General features: G+C 33.0%; 1 protein-coding gene across 1 annotated transcript in view; it reads right to left on the bottom strand.

Moving 5' to 3' along the window:
* Positions 1-2839: 2839 nt before the first annotated feature.
* The window catches only part of LOC150103694 (Golgi-associated plant pathogenesis-related protein 1-like), a 37072-nt gene continuing 20525 nt past the window's right edge, over positions 2840-19386 (bottom strand). The window contains exons 5-6 of the mRNA XM_090397056.1: positions 17900-17989; positions 2840-2994 (exon numbers count right to left, since the gene is read on the bottom strand). Of these exons, the coding sequence (XP_090253182.1) occupies positions 2840-2994; positions 17900-17989 (245 nt within the window). The remainder of the gene's footprint in view (positions 2995-17899; positions 17990-19386) is intronic.

Below are 19386 nucleotides of genomic sequence, written 5' to 3' on the forward strand. Positions count from 1 at the left end.
ACTTTTCCAGACTCTTGGTGCACATAGGAGAATAAATTTAGTGCTTATACTCATAAATCAAATGCTCTACTGTGGCTAAGTTAATTCTGGTTTGCAGTCGCAACATCTATAACAACATGTTATACCTTTCTTTCAATTCCCCCCCCCCCCTGCTATGGTTCAGATTAATGAGTTGTAGTTTTGGTTCATATCTCAGGCAAAACTCAGGTATAAAAGAAAAAAATATTTATTGGAATCTAAAGACATAATATACACTTAGACCAATCTCACTTTCAATTAGTTCAATGACATGCTAAATCAAACTTTTTCAAACTGATTAATACTCTAATACATGAACAATAAATCCTTCTTTTGAGTTAGAGATTTAACACACATAATATACACATTATACACTTCTACCAAATTTTCTACCTACTATTTTAGTCTTGCATAATAAACTAGTCGCAATCATCGATAATCATTCCTAACAATTTGTCTTATGGATATCAGCCACTGATAAATAATCATTTAAAATTCTCAAATACTGTCCATACTCTATTAATACACTACAATGATCTTTCCAACTGGGTAATTATACAACAAAATCTGTATTTTACCATTTCTTGGGGCAGGGTCTCCAGGTCCGTCTGAACTGTCCTTTGTTTGAATTCTCTTTCGATATTTCCATGAGCATGCATCCATGCCATGGGTCACTATGGTCATCAGATTAAACTATGCTCTACGCCTGGCATTTTTTTCCTCGTCTATTCTCGATCTGTTTCGGGCCATCTTCATCTCTAGCTGCTGGTTCATAATATACGTCCATGATAGTATTCTGTCAGAACTTTCAGCGAAGGCAGCATATGCCAACATCTCACACTTCAGTACCGGCAGAAATTCAGACATCGAAGGGAAAGGCGCACCCTCCGATATTGAACTATCGCCAAGAAACACCATCAGGAACCACCGGTCCATGAGAGAAGTCAAATCATCATACAGCAAAAGCAAAACAGGCGAAAAAAGCCCTGAGAAAGGGGTGCAAACCCATTTTATTCTCTCTCTTCACTACCCCCCTTTTTAGCATCCTCTTACTAGCTGTGATAGCGCCCTCTTACTACTTTCTGCGATCTTTTCCCGTCTGCGGCAACTTCGGCACCTCGCGAAATCATAGCAGCGTCTTCCGGGAAACGAATATGCATCACTTTCCGAGATTGCCAATGCCTCAGACCCGCCCGTGATCTTTGGACTAATGTTTACATCTAATTTACCCATTCATTGTATACATGATGTATTTCATATAATACTAATTTATACACGAAGTTCTTTACATGGTATTACAATTCTACTAAAAGGAGGTAATTCTATTTCTATTTACAGTTAGTACTTTATTTCTTCTGTTCGAGTACAAGTTTTTTCTCTCAGCTGATTTTTCTGACTTGTTAAATCCTGAATGAATTGTTTCTTTAAATTCAGGATGCAACAATATGCATCCTACCTTGCCTCAGCCTACTTTACTTGTTAAGTTGTTTTACCTTAAACAGTGCAATGCCGTAGCGACCCTTTGGGAATTTAGAAGGCTCCATAACTTGTGTACAGGTCCTATGTCAGCTAGCACTGAGAGCTATGATTAAGAAGTTTGAAGAAACTGGATCACTAGGAGTTAGACTTAGCAGAGGACAGAAAGCAGTGCAAGAAGAGACAGTAACAGATGTTGCTACTGCGGTGTTCAACGACACAGGGACCAGTACTGGTCCAAGCGCTCGTGCTGTAGCTCGCAAACTTGATATGGCTTATGGTATAGTCTGGAAAATCTTACTGAAACTGCTTCACTTCTATCCGTATAAATTCAGTATTATGTATAATTATTATTCTTATTATCATTGTAATGCGTAACACGCCACATATCCAGCTGGAATGAGTGACGTGGCTGTCGCTTACACCGTTGAAATGTTATTATTCCATTTTATCTGCCTTTAATGTAATTATCCGCTTGTTTTCGGCTCCACCAGTGCCAAAATTTCCCCTATCGGCGACTTTTGGTACTAAATCTTTATTTCACAGAAATCATCTCCCCATCCCTTCAAAAGTCTCAGTATAAAATTTGGTCTCATTCCGTTTATTGGTTTTAGCTACAGATGCCTCCAAAGAGGGAAAGTTATTTTATGGCCACCCTGTATATGCAACTGCAGCAATTTTATGGTACCAACATCTTTGTACACGATAATGCTCATGCTTACAAATTTGTCGGTGTAAATACATGATTTGAATCAATATAACATTGTAGGTCAGCACAGAGATACAATGCATATACAGTATGAAGTGGACTTCTTAATTTAGGACTTGGCCAAGAATGTCCTCTTTATTAGTGGAAGAAATGAAGCAGAACACACAGCCACCAACTTTCTACCAGGATTTAATAAAACGGCTTACAGAATGCACTGAAGCATTTATTACGGAGGAACAGTGCTTTATTAATTTCTAGCTCTCTGGACATGTTCTTTTAGACCTGCACATTTCCCATGACTTTGGTATCACTGTGTGTGTGTGTGTATTAAAACTTATTACCATTACTGATTAATAATGGAATACTCAGTTTTAATTTCTTAATTTCAGTTTATAACTTTAACAAAACACAATGTATATGCACATAACTAAACACGAATTCCATTTTATACACACATATCTCTGTACATTAAGCATCAATTTTCTAAAAACTGTATAAACAGCAAAAATAAATCAAACTAATAAAATTACATCCATTTTGCTGATTCCAGACAGGTAGGGGTCACTTATCCTTTCTCACTTAATTTAGTCACTAAAATCTTTCCGCACATCACCAAATCATGTGCACCTCAAGGAATTAAGTAGGGAGAGGAACATTTTTCTCAAAACTTCCAATTAAGTTTCCTGGAGGATTGTAATTCGCTACAACCACAATTGTGCTGCTGTAAGGTGCCTTTGCTATTCCTATTCCAATAGTCTTTGAATTTTTCCATATCATCTGAGTAAAGTGACCTGTTAAAACAGCATTTTTTAAAACTGATACAAAACACTAATAAATTAATTAAAGTTGATTTCTGTCTGCTTGAAAAAAAAAGGCAATAATACCAAGTGTTCAATGCATTCTGTGTAAGCTACAAGGACCTACTTTGTAAAACTCTCAAGGGACCCCAATACACTGAAATCTGTGGGAGGGGGGGGAGTTGAAAAAAAGTCATAGTCATCTTGCACTCTTATTACTCTTTCCAACTTTATATTAACAATGGAATATTTCATTTGGAACCCATCACAACATCAAGTAAGTTAACCTGACATTCATCATTGACTCAGAGTTTTGCCATGCATCAGTTCTGATCCCATCTCTATTACAAGATGATTTACTGAAAACAGGTTTTGGTTGGTATTTATATTGATAAGTATTATAATTATAAACAAATCTGCGAATGGGAATAATTAGTGGCCTATATAACTTTTGGAGACAGGAGGTGGTGAGTGAAAGTAGTGTGATTGAGTTTACGAGAAGATATGACAACTGGTGTGGGTGATGTATGGCTTCCCTCGATGAGTCTGTGACTCCCTGAAGGTGTCCCTAATAATAATAACAATGATAAGAGCAAAAAATTACATTAATCAAAACTGGTCTGTTTTCTCAAAAAGTATCGCCAGCTTCAACAACAGCTGTTTATATCTATCCAAACTATGCTTTACATAGAAATAAGGTTGGATCTTTCATATCCTCTACAATTTACTTAGCTGAAATGAAGGCATGTGGTTATTTCATTGATAATATGCTCTGCTCGATTCCTTCTGTAGAAAGGATAGTACATATTTCATAAAAAAAAATTAAAATTAAAAAAATAATTTAACAAAATTAAAAATAAATCATCTAATGCCTTTTTATTTCCCAAAAGGTATAGGCAAATCTATTGTAGTCTTTTTTGAAAACAGGTGGACAGCCAGTTTTCATCTTCCAAGCCTTCACTGAGTGACTCCGTGTTATTAGGGAACTGTTGAATAAAGGCTCAGAAATTTCTCTAGTCAGCGACTAGCATCGAAACTTATAATGATCTTTCTTCGAGCGACGTAGCACTATTGGTGAGAACGCGATATTCACAGGGCTACAAAGACACCAGAAGAACATAATTCATTAAATCCTGCTACCACAAGGAATACCCTGAAATTCTCTCTTTTTATCTGCTTCATTTGTTGTCTCTGTCGATCTCCATACTCTAATAACCACCCTGAGCTCTTTCGTCATTTATCTATAAAATTTTTTTTTTCAGTGTAATTACCGAATGATGAAGTTATCTTCGAATTTCCTTCATTTATCGGTGTCAACACCTGTGACGCTTGCGGAGGAAAAGTATCGTAAAGTTTCACCTTTCCTGGCCAGTTCTTATTAAGCAGCTCACCTAGTCTAATGAATTCACGATATACTTCCTCAAATATCGTTTCATCTATTTGTTTTTCCATGTCTGTCAATGTGAGGAGTCAGAAGCTTAAAAAAATGCTTACCATGCAGTTATAGTTTGGCCAGCATTTTTGCAAAACTCGGAATTTTTAGGATAAAAGCACTAACATAAGTAGTAGGGAGGCCACTAGTGACACAATCAAGATAAGATAAGGATTCGTGACGTCGTTGTGTGATGAGCTCATTGACGTCATTGTGATGGAGGCGTGGCATGACGTCATGAGATTGGAATGTTTGAAATTTTATTGAGGAACCTATCTGTGGGTGACGTGACATTTGTTTTGTTTGCATATGGCATTATGGGTGATGGATAGTGATAAGATACATTTTGGAATGTTTGGAATTTTGCTGGGGGCACCCCCTTCTGTCAGTGACATCATGTGGTGTGTTGGGTTTGCATATAGTATTGTGGGTGTTATTTAGAGATAAGAATCGTAACGTTATGTGTTTGGAAATTCCTGGGGAACAACTGTCTCTCTGTGATATCACATGGTGTTTTGGTTTGCCTATGGAATTGTGGGTGATGTTTTTGTGATAAGATATCTTGGAATTTTCCCAGGGTGACACATCCATCATTGTCATCATTTTTGTCTTTGGTTATCTATATTCGGCTGTGCTAATTTTCAAATACATTTTGGGGTATTTCTTTCCTGTTAAAGGTTGGGAATTCTTATAGAGAGTCGTGATAGCGGCAGTGATTAGGCTTTTCTGAATAATTTAATTTTATCCTGGTGTCCCTCAAACATACACACATTAGACATGAAAAGTCGCTAATGCATCCATGTCGATACTCTAATATGTACCTTATGATTATTTTTATGGAAAAAAAACTAGTAATAGAATTATGCTTACCAAAACATATGAGCAGTGATTATTGAAATGACAGTTATCAATTATGTTTAAGTTAAAAAAAATTAACGTACATTTCTTTACAGAATGGGAACATCTTGATACTCTCTAGGTTTTCTGAATATTCCAAATTGTTGATTTTTAACATATATTCACAGCACAGAACACAAACACAAGTCTGAAAATACAGTTGACTTTTTCATTATAGGTTACTGGGGCTAACATATTCACAGCACAAAAAATACACAAAACATAGGAGTTGAAAGATATTTCTGTAAATAACCAGAAAAGCTAGTTGACTACTTAATTTACATTACTATTCGATTGGTTCTCTATATTAATTCCTTCCCACAGTTGCTCATGCTATGTTTTCCTAAGTTTGGTGAGAAAGTCTATGCGCCGTTTTGTTTAGGGTAAATGTTATTTCCTGCTTCGAATCCAGAGTGCTGTTAGAGTATGGAATTCTGACAAGTGAAATGATTTTTTTTTCCAAATTGATTGGTTATTTTCACTATTTCACTTTTAACATTCAATTTAATTACATATTCTAACAAAAGAACTGAGCAAAATTAATAAATAAATATGTATGTGAATTTATTTTCCAACACTAGATTTCTCATTAAGTCTTATCTTAAAGACATCTGTCTTATCCGATTGCCAAATTGTTGTACGTAGGTGAGAAATCGTGTGATTAGGGTGGAACTCTTGGTTCCCGTGGGAGATTATTGCTGTAGTAAATTGATGCTTGCATTTATTTTTTTAAACCAAGGTGACTATTAATTTTACCTTCGATTCCTTGTGCTCATAACCTCTTTCTATAACTGAAATTTATTTATTTTATTTATTTTTCCTTAGCATTAGTAATTTTAAGTAACGAATATGAGACAAACAAGGTTTCGAACTCTCCAAAGTGTTTTCTTTTAGAAATTCTTTTGCCAGCACAACAAATAAATAGTCATTTCTTATTATTTCAAAAGAATATTAGCTCTATAACATATACTTTGTTAATTTCTATGTTATCTTTTATTTGATTGTAATATTATTAACAAATTATATTTACTGAATCTAACATACAGAAATTAAATGAAGTGAAAAAGACAGTATTTTTTTTGTCTTATTCTTCTGATTTAACATATGCGCTGATGTTTTCATATTGTATGATTTTCCACTGGGGTTTACATGTAATTCATGTGATTTGTCTCCATGTGACATTTCAAAACAAGTTGAACTATGGTTTATATATAGTTCAACTATGTAAAACTCATTTCCCTTAGTCCCAATTGACTGTTGACCTTTCAGCCCGACATTTATTTCACAGTAGGGATATTTATATATATATTTTAACGCAATTATTATATTATATATTCTTTCCAATGCAAATAAATAATTATTTATTCTTATTTCAAATGAAAATTACCCTCAGAAAGAAAGAAAGAAATAAAGAAAAATTGTAAAGAAAAAAAAATGTTTACCCTCAAATAAATATTTATGATCACAGCAAACAAGAAATTCAGCTTTTTCAAAGTTTTTGAAATTCATGCACATATTGTTTTCATCATTTGGTATCATTTAAATGAAGAACAGGTGTGGCTATTAAATTCGTTAATGTTTATTGATTTTTCTCTTCCAATGTCAAGTATTTTTGGATATATGCATGTTGATTCACTTGTTATCTGCATGCTGCAATAACTTTTTATTTTTTTGTCACTTTTCAGGTGAAATATTCTCCACTAAAATTGTGCCTATTAATTTAATACCCATTTCCTTTTGCTTCCAAGAGTTTACACAGTTTCTCCAAGTAGGTTTTCAAAAAAAAATTTCTCTGGTTAGTTGTGGCATGAAATATCCCAAGGGAAAAAAATGTTATTTTCTTACTTATATTTGTATAACACATCAATGACACCCAATTTGTTCATTTAAATTTACATATTTTATTTGAATGAAATATTATTTACAAATTGAATTACTGAATCTAACATACAGAAAATAAATAAAGTGAAAAATACAATCTATTTTTTGTTCCTTAATCTTCTTATTGTTAAATTTGCACTGTTGTTCAAAGGTTCTTTCCATGCTTGTGGAATTGCCATCATGTGGTTTTTGACAATGCGACTCTCATCTGAAAGTTAATTTTCATTTGGTGATCATTGGGAATTTATTACTGTAGTAAAATGAAGGGTTGTATATTTATTTTTTTGAAACCAATACATTCATTTCTAAGCATTATTAAAAGCACTGAATTTTTCATTAAGTTTCAAAAAACATTTAAAAGTACATGTGTTATGTTTTCACATTTTGGGCATCCAATTTCTTTTAAATCAAGAAGAGGCCTTCCTATTAAACTCTTTAATGTTTTTTTCTCTTCTTTTGGTGAGTAATATTGGATATTTGCATGTTGATTCTATCATCCAATTTCTTAGTTTGTCCAGAGATAATGTCCAATTTCCCACTTGAGCTGATGGTTATATTTTATTAACAAGATCCTTAACCCTGACTGTTCCTTCCAAAAATGAAACTTTCACACAGATGGTTCATGCACATGTTTCTACATGATGTTGCTGTGATATTATCTTACTCTGAGACATCATAGGGCAAATCTTATCTCTGTTGCTCGAAGGGTATTCTATATTATTTGTCCTCATTCCTCAAAAAGTGTTTTTGATGTTAGACCATGTGACTAGGTCTCTCACTCATATGCCTGAAATTGTTGGGATGGGAAAAAATAGCATTAGGTGGCAGAAGTGAAAAGGTAGTCAAGAGGGTGACATAGATCTTCCCTGCAATGCTCACCACCCCACTCCACCTCTAATGCCATCATCCCCTATTCTCCCCCTCTCCTCCAGAAGATGTCTGCTCAAGCTAGTAGAGATGGTTCATCATTTGCAGATATCTTTTAGCGATGTCACCTCCAACTGATACTGATAAATGCAGAGCAAAAACAAAGAAACGCTTCCCTGCAATGCTCCCCCACTCCAAATTCTAACCTCTCACCCCTCTCTCCTCCAGAATATGTCTGCTCAGCCTAGTGGAGATGAGCAGGCTCCTCATTTATCAGTTGGAGGTGATATCACTAAAAGATATTTGCAAATGATGAGCTCGCTCATTTCCACTAGCTTGAGCAGACATCTTCTGGAGGAGAGGGGGGAGATTAAGGGGATAATGGGGTTAGGGGGAGGGGCATGGTGAGGAAGCATTGCAGGGAAGACCTCTGTCACCTTCTTGACTACATTTTCACTTCCACCACCTAATGCTATTTTTTCCCCATCCCAACAATTTCGGACATATGAGTGAGAGAACTAGTCACATGATCTAACATCAAAACACTTTTTATGGATAAAATACTTAACATAATAAGGACAAATAATATAGAATACCCTTCGAGCCACAGAGATAAGATTTGCCCTATGATGTCTCAAAGTAAGATAATCTCACATCAACATCACATCCAACAGCATGTAGAAACATATCTGTGAATCATCTGCATGAAAGTTTCATTTTGGAAGGAACGGTCAGGGTGAAGGGTCAAGTAAACAGTACTATAAGGAAAAACAAATGAGTCAAGTGTCTTTGCAGTTACGTCAAATTTGTACAGGCAGTGCAGATATCATATTGTGTTGTGGTGTTTTGTGTCCAGTAAACTAAAGTAAAATAATGGGTGAGCCACAAAAGTCATCGAAATTTTATTTCTTTAGAAAATAGCATGAGACAAAACTCTTCACATAGCTCTAAAAGGACGGAAACCGATTATTATTTTAGAAGACATGTACATTGTGTGGTATTAATCCAGGACCAGTTGGGAAAAGTTAAGCAGGAAGTGGTCTGATATCCTTGGCTACTTGCAAAGAAGAGTTGACTACGAAATGGACCTCACTGAGAGTATATTCTGAAATACCATGCTGGGGAACTAATACTCGATGATACAGCAGCTGATGGAAGTAAAGTTTTCTCTATTAGTTGTGAAGAAGCTGAGAGATTTTCAACAAAAATGTATGACATTGATAATCATTTACTATTTTTGGAAACAGAATTACCAGCTGTTCGTATCATGGAGAAAAGTATCGCTAATCATTTAGCGATAATTTGACTTTGAAGATTTTATCCAATTTGATAAAGATTCTTTATTTTGGGACATTTACAAATATTTTACGAAAACTGTTTGTGAATATTTGTTGATAGAAGAATACACAGAAAGTTTAGGGAGGCATGGTGTCATTTCCAGACTGACACAATATCAAATCTATGGATCTGTGCTTACCATGGTATCCGATTTAAAAACTATTTTGCATGACCAGCTATTTTGATGTAATGTAACCAAGAAACAATGAGTAACGAAAATTTTCTTCTTTGAACTATTTGGAAAATATTAAGAGGGTAAACTAAATATTGTGAAATATTTTTTGTTAATTACATGTTTCAATTTTTTCTCTGTGAATATACTTCTAAATAGTATTTCAGCAAAATAAAATATGCAATTGTAAACTGAAATTAACAAAGATGGGTGATTTTGTTGTTGTGTTTTTCCACAGTGAATTTTTACTGAGTTATTCTGATTAGAATTTGATATTTAAATCCATAACTTCATACCTTAATGCATTCTGTTTAATTATTGTAAAAAAATCACTACTGTGAAATTAATGCCAGGAACAGAAAAAAAAATGTTGAAAACTGATATCCATGTAATTGATTATTTTAGAAATTGGCTATTGACATTGTTTGAGTTATCTGAAAACAATTCGTTCACATAATTAAAAGTGAAAACTGCTAGAATTTGATTGTTTTACAGAAAGATAGCAGATAATTAACTCAAAAACATGACTTTAACTCTTAAAGTTTGGTATAGAAAAAATATTCGTACTCTCCAGATAACACAAATACCAATTTTACCTTTCCCCATACAAAGTAAGATAAAAAACACACCAACAGTATATCCAACAGTATGCAAAATCATGTCATTGAGTCATCTGTGCAAAAGGTTCATTTTTGAAGGAACAGTCAGTGTATAAGATAAAACCATAGAGTCAAGTGACTTTGGACTTATCATCCACTGCAGCTGCTGTATTGTGTTGTGGTGTTTTGTGTTCAGTAATCTAAAAATAATGGGTGAGCCACAAAATTCTTTGAAAGTTTCTTTGTGAAAAGTTCCAATTGTTCAGAATTTTGTAACAGAAAGATAACATAAAATATAAGATCAGAGCTAATAGTCAGTGAATTAATATTAATAATTATAATAAATAACTATTTATTTGTGGTGCCATATGAAGTAATCTAAGAAGAAGAATGAAGGAAAATGAATATGAAAAATCGACAGTGGGGATGGAAAATACGAATTTTTAGTTATCATTGGTATAATTGATGTACAATTTCTTTTGAATAAGACTTCAAATTTATTTTCTAAAGAAATTTGTATTTCTGATGGAATTATTGTAAGATATACATTGACAAAATCACCTTGTATTTGGAAAGAATTATCTGAAAAAGTTAAAAAACAGAATTCTTGGTTAATAAAATATAACCATCAGCTCAAGTGGGAAATTGGACATTATCTCTGGACAAACTAAGAAATTGGATGATAGAATCAACATGCAAATATCCAATATTACTCACCAAAAGAAGAGAAAAAAAACATTAAAGAGTTTAATAGAAAGGCCTCTTCTTGATTTAAATGAAATTGAATGCCCAAAACGTGAAAACATAACACATGTACTTTTAAATGTTTTGGAAACTTAATAAAAAATTCAGTCCTTTTCATAATGCTCAGAAATGTATGTACTGGTTTCAAAAAAATAAATATACAACCCTTCATTTTACTACAGTAATAAATTCCCAACGATCACCAAATGAAAATTAACTTTCAGATGAGAGTCGCATTGTCAAAAACCACATGATGGCAATTCCACAAGCATGGGAAGAACCTTTGAACAACAGTGCAAATTTAACAATAAGAAGATTAAGGAACAAAAAATAGATTGTATTTTTCACTTTATTTATTTTCTGTATGTTAGATTCAGTAAATACAATTTGTAAATAATATTTCATTCAAATAAAATATGTAAATTTAAATGAACAAATTGGGTGGCGTTAATGTGTTATACAAATTTAAGTAAGACCATAAAATTTTTTCCCTTGGGATATTTCATGCCACAAACTAACCAGAGAAATTTTTTTTTGAAAATCCACTTGGAGAAACTGTGTAAACTCTTGGAAGCAAAAGGAAATGGGTATTAAATTAATAGGCACAATTTTAGTGGAGAATATTTCACCTGAAAAGTGACAAAAAAATAACAAGTAAATCAACATGCATATATCCAAAAATACTTGCCATTGGAAGAGAAAAATCAAAAAACATTAACGAACTTAATAGCCACACCTGTTCTTCATTTAAATGATACCAAATGATGAAAACAATATGTGCATGAATTTCAAAAACTTTGAAAAAGCTGATGAATTTCTTGTTTGCTGTGATCATATTTATTTGAGGGTAAACATTTTTTTTTCTTTACAATTTTTCTTTATTTCTTTCTTATTTTCTGAGGGTAATTTTCATTTGAAATAAGAATAAATAATTATTTATTTGCATTGGAAAGAATATATAATATAATAATTGCGTTAAAATATATATATAAATATCCCTACTGTGAAATAAATGTCGGGCTGAAAGGTCAACAGTCAATTGGGACTAACGGAAATGAGTTTTACATAGTTGAACTATGTATAAACCATAGTTCAACTTGTTTTGAAATGTCACATGGAGACAAATCACATGAATTACATGTAAATCCTAGTGGAAAATCATACACTATGAAAACATCAGTGCAAATGTTAAATCAGAAGAATACGAAAAAAAATACTGTCTTTTTCACTTCATTTAATTTCTGTATGTTAGATTCAGTAAATATAATTTGTTAATAATATTACAATCAAATAAAAGATAACATAGAAATTAACAAAGTATATGTTATAGAGAAATTAACAAAGTATAATATTCTTTTGAAATAATAAGAAATGACTATTTATTTGTTGTGCTGGCAAAAGAATTTCTAAAAGAAAACACTGCGGAGAGTTCGAAACCTTGTTTGTCTCATATCCATTACTTAAAATTACTAATGCTAAGGAAAAATAAATAAAATTAATAAATTTCAGTTATAGAAAGAGGTTATGAGCACATGGAATCGAAGGTAAAATTAATAGTCACCTTGGTTTAAAAAAAATAAATGTAAGCATCAATTTACTACAGCAATAATCTCCCACGGGAACCAAGAGTTCCAACCTAAACACACGATTTCTCACCTACGTACAACAATTTGGCAATCGGATAAGAGAGATATCTTTAAGATAAGACTTAATGAGAAATCTACAGTGTTGGAAAATAAATTCACATACAATTTTATTTATTTATTAATTTTGCTCAGTTCTTCTGTTAGAATATGTAATTAAATTGAATGTTAAAAGTGAAATAGTGAAAATAACCAATCAATTTGGAAAAAAAAATCATTTCACTTGTCAGAATTCCATACTCTAACAGCACTCTGGATTCGAAGCAGGAAATAACATTTACCCTAAACAAAACGGTGCATAGACTTTCTCACCAAACTTAGGAAAACATAGCATGAGCAACTGTGGGAAGGAATTAATATAGAGAACCAATCGAATAGTAATGTAAATTAAGTAGTCAACTAGCTTTTCTGGTTATTTACAGAAATATCTTTCAACTCCTATGTTTTGTGTATTTTTGTGCTGTGAATATGTTAGCCCCAGTAACCTATAATGAAAAAGTCAACTGTATTTTCAGACTTGTGTTTGTGTTCTGTGCTGTGAATATATGTTAAAAATCAACAATTTGGAATATTCAGAAATCCTAGAGAGTATCAAGATGTTCCCATTCTGTAAAGAAATGTACGTTAATTTTTTTTTTAACTTAAACATAACAATTGATAACTCTCATTTCAATAATCACTGCTCATATGTTTTGGTAAGCATAATTCTATTACTAAATAGTTTTTTTTCCATAAAAATAATCATAAGGTACATATTAGAGTATCGACATGGTTGCATTAGCGACTTTTCATGTCTAATGTGTGTGTGTTTGTTTGTGCGACACCAGGATAAAATTAAATTATTCAGAAAAGCCTAATCACTGCCGCCATCACGACTCTGTAAGAATTCCCACCCTTTAACAGGAAAGAAATACCCCAAAATGTATTTGAAAATTAGCACAGCCAAATATAGACAACCAAAGACAAAAATGATGACAATGGCAGATGTGTCACCCTGGGAAAATTCCAAGATATCTAATCACAAAAACACACCCACAATTCCATAGGCAAACCAAAACACCATGTGATATCACAGAGAGACAGATGTTCCCCAGGAATTTCCAAACACATAACGTTAGGATTCTTATCTCTAAATAACACCCACAATACTATGTGCAAACCCTACACACCACATGATGTCACTGACAGAAGGGGGTACCCCGAGCGAAATTCCAGACATTCCAAAATTTATCTTATCACTATCCATCACCCATAATGCCATACACAAACAAAACAAACGTCACGGCACGACACCCACACAAATGTTCCTCAGAAAAATTTCAAACATTCCAATCTCATGACGTAATGCCATGCCTCCATCAGAATGACGTCAATGATCTTATCACACAATGACGTCACGAATCCCTTATGTTGATCTTGATCTTGTCACTAGTTACCACCCTACTACTAACACAAAATGGCCAGTTCTGCAGAATTCATCTGGACTACCAAAATTCGACTCCAACTAACAATCTTATACAATTTCAAAATCCCCCCCCTCAACATCTCACATAAAGACAACTTGTGAAGCTATGGGATTTATTTGTTTGGGTGATGCACATACTTCATATATACGTGGAAATCCTTTTGTGATATCTGTAGGATGAAAGTTGAAGTTAAGTATCGAAGAATGTACATAAATACACAAGTCTGTATTTCTGGAGTGGCTGGTTAAGGTATTCATGAATTCTATTTCATTTCGGTTATTTTACTTAAAATATTATTTATTTATTTATTATTTTGTTAGAATGGAATCAAGAGAGTCAGACATATGCTTCTCATACGAAGCCTGCAAAATCGTTTAAATGAGCAATTGGCATCCTTAGTAGTACTGATATTAGCTAGTAAAATGAAAGTTGAGCTACAACAACATTCTGTTACTTGAAAAAGGAAATTCTCATTGTTTTTTTCAGTTCTAAATAAATATAGAGGTTATTATTTGTTTAATAAATAGAATTCCTTTTTGCCATTTCCTCAGACCTGAATCTGATTCTACACTTATCAGCAGGGCTGGCAGAAGCGGGTGCAATACATGCAGGCGCTGCTACAAAGGGGGTGCTGCTGCCAGTGCACAGTTCATAAATTCATTTTTAAGAAAAAATTTTTATCATAAAAACAAATAATTCTTAGAATGATCAATATTAAAATAAATAAGGCCGGATACACTGAATAAAAATTTTTAAAAAAATGTATGTTGCTGCCTCTTTGATCAGCGGGCTGTTGACAATTTTGCAGCGAGAGCAGGCTAAATGCTTGCCTGCAGAATGTTGTGTCTACTGCAGTCTATCTAAAGTGAAACAGTGAACGGTTTTTATGCGCAGAAACGAATTTTCGTACAAAACTTTTGTTCCTAGTTAACTTGTCATATGGTATACGCATCTCAGTAGGCTATTAACAGTAGCACAGTGCAGACTATTATTTTGTCTCTGTGTGGCGTTGTGTAATAATGTGGGGATATAAATAAGAAATGGAATCAAAAATTTAAAAAAAAAGTTATCCGGTGTACAAAATCGTAAACGTCATGCTGCAAAAGAAGCAGATATTAAGAAACAAACTGGGGCTCTTAATAAATTCCTTAAAATATTAAAATATTCTGATGCAGATTGTAACCAACTCGATACATCAGAAATCTGAGTTGACGATCCGTGCACATCATCCAGTTTTCGTGAAAGATCTATTGCAACTATTGAACAAGACAACAAGACATGATTTAAGTGACAAGATTTAGTTGTAGTTGACCACGAAACTAACACATTGTTAGTCTCTGTAAATTTAGAAGAACAAGGTGAATGGGGAAATATTGATGAAAAATTACGAGTTGTTTTAATTGAAATGGGGCCTGTTCAAAAGAAAAATATAATATATCCCAGAGATACATATGGTCATAAATTTGGCGACACGTATTATAATAGAAAAATGGAAAACGGGAGCTCGTGCCATGAACATGGCTCATTTATTCCGAAACTTTAAATTCTGCATTTTGCTTTTGTTACAAACGTTTTAACAAACGTTTTGTAACAAACGTTTTTTTTGTTACAAAACTTTTTGTACAAACGATTCACCTACTGAATCAAGTAGTCTTGTAGACGGTTATAACGATTGGAGAAATGTAAGTACAACTTTGTACAGACATGAGACTAGTTTAACTCATATGAAAAGTTTCTTAAAATGGAAGGAACTTGATAAAAATGTAAAAAACAAAACTACTATTGATTGCCAGACTCAAAGCGTGTATGAAATGGAAAAGAAACATTAAACGAGTGTTTTAGAACGCTTGATTGAAATTATAAAATTCCTTGGTAGCCAAAATTTAGCTTTTCGCGAATTATCTGATAAATTATATAAAAGGAATAACGGCAATTTTTTTAATAAGTCGAATTGTTTGCGAAGTTTGATCCCGTTATGGAAAATCATGTTGAAAGGACCCCACAACGAAACAATAGAGTACGCTATTTGAGTAAAGACAGCCAAAATGAAATATTGGAACTTTAAGTAACGCAATCAGGGATACAATTTTATTATCAATTCGAAAATCTAAATATTATTCCATAATTTTAGACTGCACACCTGATGCAAGTAAATCAGAACAAATGACCATTATTATTCGCTTTGTTTCCTGTGACAATGGAATTGTCAAGTTCAGGGAAAAGTTTTTAGGTTTTGCAGATATATCAGATTCCACAGGACGTGGTTTATGTGCAACAATAATGGAACAACTGGAAAAATGGAACATTCGCACTGAAGACATGCAAAGTCAAGGGTATGACAATGGGGCAAATATGAAAAGGAAAAAACATTGCTTTTGAACAAAAATCCTCGAGCTTTTTGCGTGCCATGTGCTGCTTATACTCTAAATTTAATCATTAACGATGCAGCCAAAGTGAATGCAGATACAATTAGTTTCTTTGCAATTATTCAAGAAATATACAATTTCTTTTTTCTCTTACAAACGTTGGGCCATCGTAAAAAATTGAACATAGAAACAGCCATCAGAAACGCGATGGGAAAGTAAAATTAATGCAATCCGCCCTCTACGATATCAGCTAGGAGAAATTTATGATGCACTTTTTGAAAATTTAAATAATGAAAATTTTAATAAAGAAACTCAGCATTAAGCATAAACATTATGTGCTAAAATGAAGGACTATAAATTTATTTGCTCTCTTATAACTTGGCATGATTTACTTATCAGAATAAACCCTGTGAGTAAAATGAACAAAAATATGAACATCACACTTGCTTTAGAATCTTTCGAAAACCTACAAATTAATCACGAAGATTGACCAAAAAATTGTGACTATTTAGAGATTCTCTTGAAGGACGGCGACAATAAAGACGTAAATGCAATAGAACTATATGACGAGTTATGTGCTTTCCGGGATATTTTTCGGAAGAATAATTTAAATATTCAAAACCCTTTCGATATTCTTAATTTTATTGTGTCCAATAATTTATCTTTTCCTAACTTTTCAATTGCTTTAAGAATACTATTAACCTTACCTATTTATTACCGTAGCGAACGGTGAACGTTCCTTTTCCAAATTGAAATTGATTAAAACTTACTTAAGAACAAGTATGTCACAAAAAAAGCTTGTTAGTTTTGGCATTAATAGCTATTGAAAATGATATATGTGCGGAATTAGACGTTAAGACAACTATTTCTAATTTTGTGAATATGAAATCAAAAACCCTAAAATTTTAATTAAAAAAATTTCAAGTATATTTATGTAATTTAATTTATATTCTGTTATTCTGTAAATATGTTATTTTTTGAATACTTATATTAAATATTCTAATTATTTCTGAATTCTTTTCTTATTTTCTCATCTATCTTGAGTTTCTTTTATTTTCCTAAAAGATAGTTCCACTTATAAAAATTATTAAAAAATTTTACAAGTTACTAAGAATTTAGTAACTTGTAAAATGCAAGAATTTTTAAACTTTAGTTCAAATAAATTTTAACTTTCATTAAAATTCGTTTTAATTTTGTTAGCGATTCGGGTCAGTGAGAAGGCTATAATCCCTGCATCATTATATTCAACGATTAAAGTGAAGTGGCTTTATCAAAATTTGCTTTAACTTTTGAGAATCCTGCCTAGTCAACACTCCCGGTTTGTTACATTTAGCGAACCAACGTGTGGCTGTTCTGTCGAAATTTATTTAATAAATTTAAAATAATTTAAATTTTTATTATCGTAAAAGAACCACACACTCCCGAATCGTTACAGGGGCGCTTAGATAGAAATTGCATGCGGGCGACAAAGACCCTAGCGTCGGTTCTGCTTACCAGTTTTCATAATACTGTTGATATCTTCTGGCTCTTTTCCAAAAGTATAATCTTTGATTTCTTCGTACCACCTATCAGCAACATCCGCACCTGTGAAGAGAACCCGAAAGAATTGAGGTGTCACTAGTGAATGAGACAATATTTATTATTATTTATTCACATAATTGATGCACAGTTAAAACAAGATTTAAACAACTTCACTGGTGATACAGAACAATTCAGATTCTACCCAAGAATCTAAGAATCGTCCGTCAGGTAACGTCGTAAAATATGGACTGTTCCAATTAATGCTGTTTTTTGTAGGTCATATGGGGTCACTTCGTTGATGTTTAATTGCTGTGAATAGTTGGATAGCTTGAAGTTTCACCAAGTGCACCGATAACTATTGGGATGACTTTGGCGTGTTTAAGCCACAGTCGGTCAACTTCGATTGCCAGATCTCTATATTTAATAATTTTTTCCAGTTATTTGTTGTTAATGTTATTATCACTGGGTACTGCGATATCAATAATCCAAACCTGTCGATGTTCGATAATTGTGATAGTTTGTATTCTAAAGTCCCAGAGAATTTTTGCTGTTTCGTTTTCCAGCTATATCTATTTTAGGCTGCCACCAGTTATCAGAAGTAGTAAAGACATATATTTTTTGCATATATGAAAATGAATTATTTTGGCCACTTGATCATGGCTGCATTTATAATCAGTTTGAGCTATCTTGCTTCAGGCACTGATTAGATGTTCTACAGTCTCATTTTTCTGATCGCATAATCTGCATTTGCTGTTATTATTGATGTTCAAAATTTTTGCTTTCATTGCATTAGTTTGTAATGTCTGTTCTTGAGTTGCTAGAATAAATCCTTCTTTCTTTTTTTTAAATTTATTATTATTATTATTATTATTATTATTATTATTATTATTATTATAACAGAACTTGCATTAAGGCAAAAAGTTCATTGCGGGAGGTTCTGCTCCAGTTGGCACAAAAGTCTGTGGTAGTTTGCTTAAACTTCTTTGCTTCTTTGCTCACCAGCCACCTTTCAGGAAATGAATCCCACGCACCAAACACCTTCATGCAAGAAATGTACAGTATTTTCGTTCCCTTGCTTACACTTCCAGGGGTGATCCCTTGTTATTGTTGTCTCTTTCCCATGTTCAATTCTGGAAAATCGCTCCAACGCTGAACATTTTTCGTCAATCTTGTTCGCTGATCTCACGGCAGAATCAATCCATGAAAGCTATAGACTCATTCTCCTTATTCTCACAATGCTAGTATTAGTTTATGGAAAAAGCGGTGTAATTCAATTAGTCCTATAGTGTCCATGACCATTATTACTCTCTCTACTCCAATACATGCCACTCAACCTCCCATTTCCAAAACCATTCCTTGATCACAGAAAAAGCAACTTTTTCAGATGCTAAATCCCTCTTTTTTTCAAATCCAATTAATCCCTTGTACAGTTCTTTTCCATCATGCAATCTCTTCTGTCC

This window comes from Typopeltis vanoorti, chromosome 8, assembly GCF_054136105.1.
Source record: "Typopeltis vanoorti isolate ZY-2024b chromosome 8, IOZ_Tvanoo_1.0, whole genome shotgun sequence".
NCBI lineage: Eukaryota > Metazoa > Arthropoda > Arachnida > Uropygi > Thelyphonidae > Typopeltis > Typopeltis vanoorti.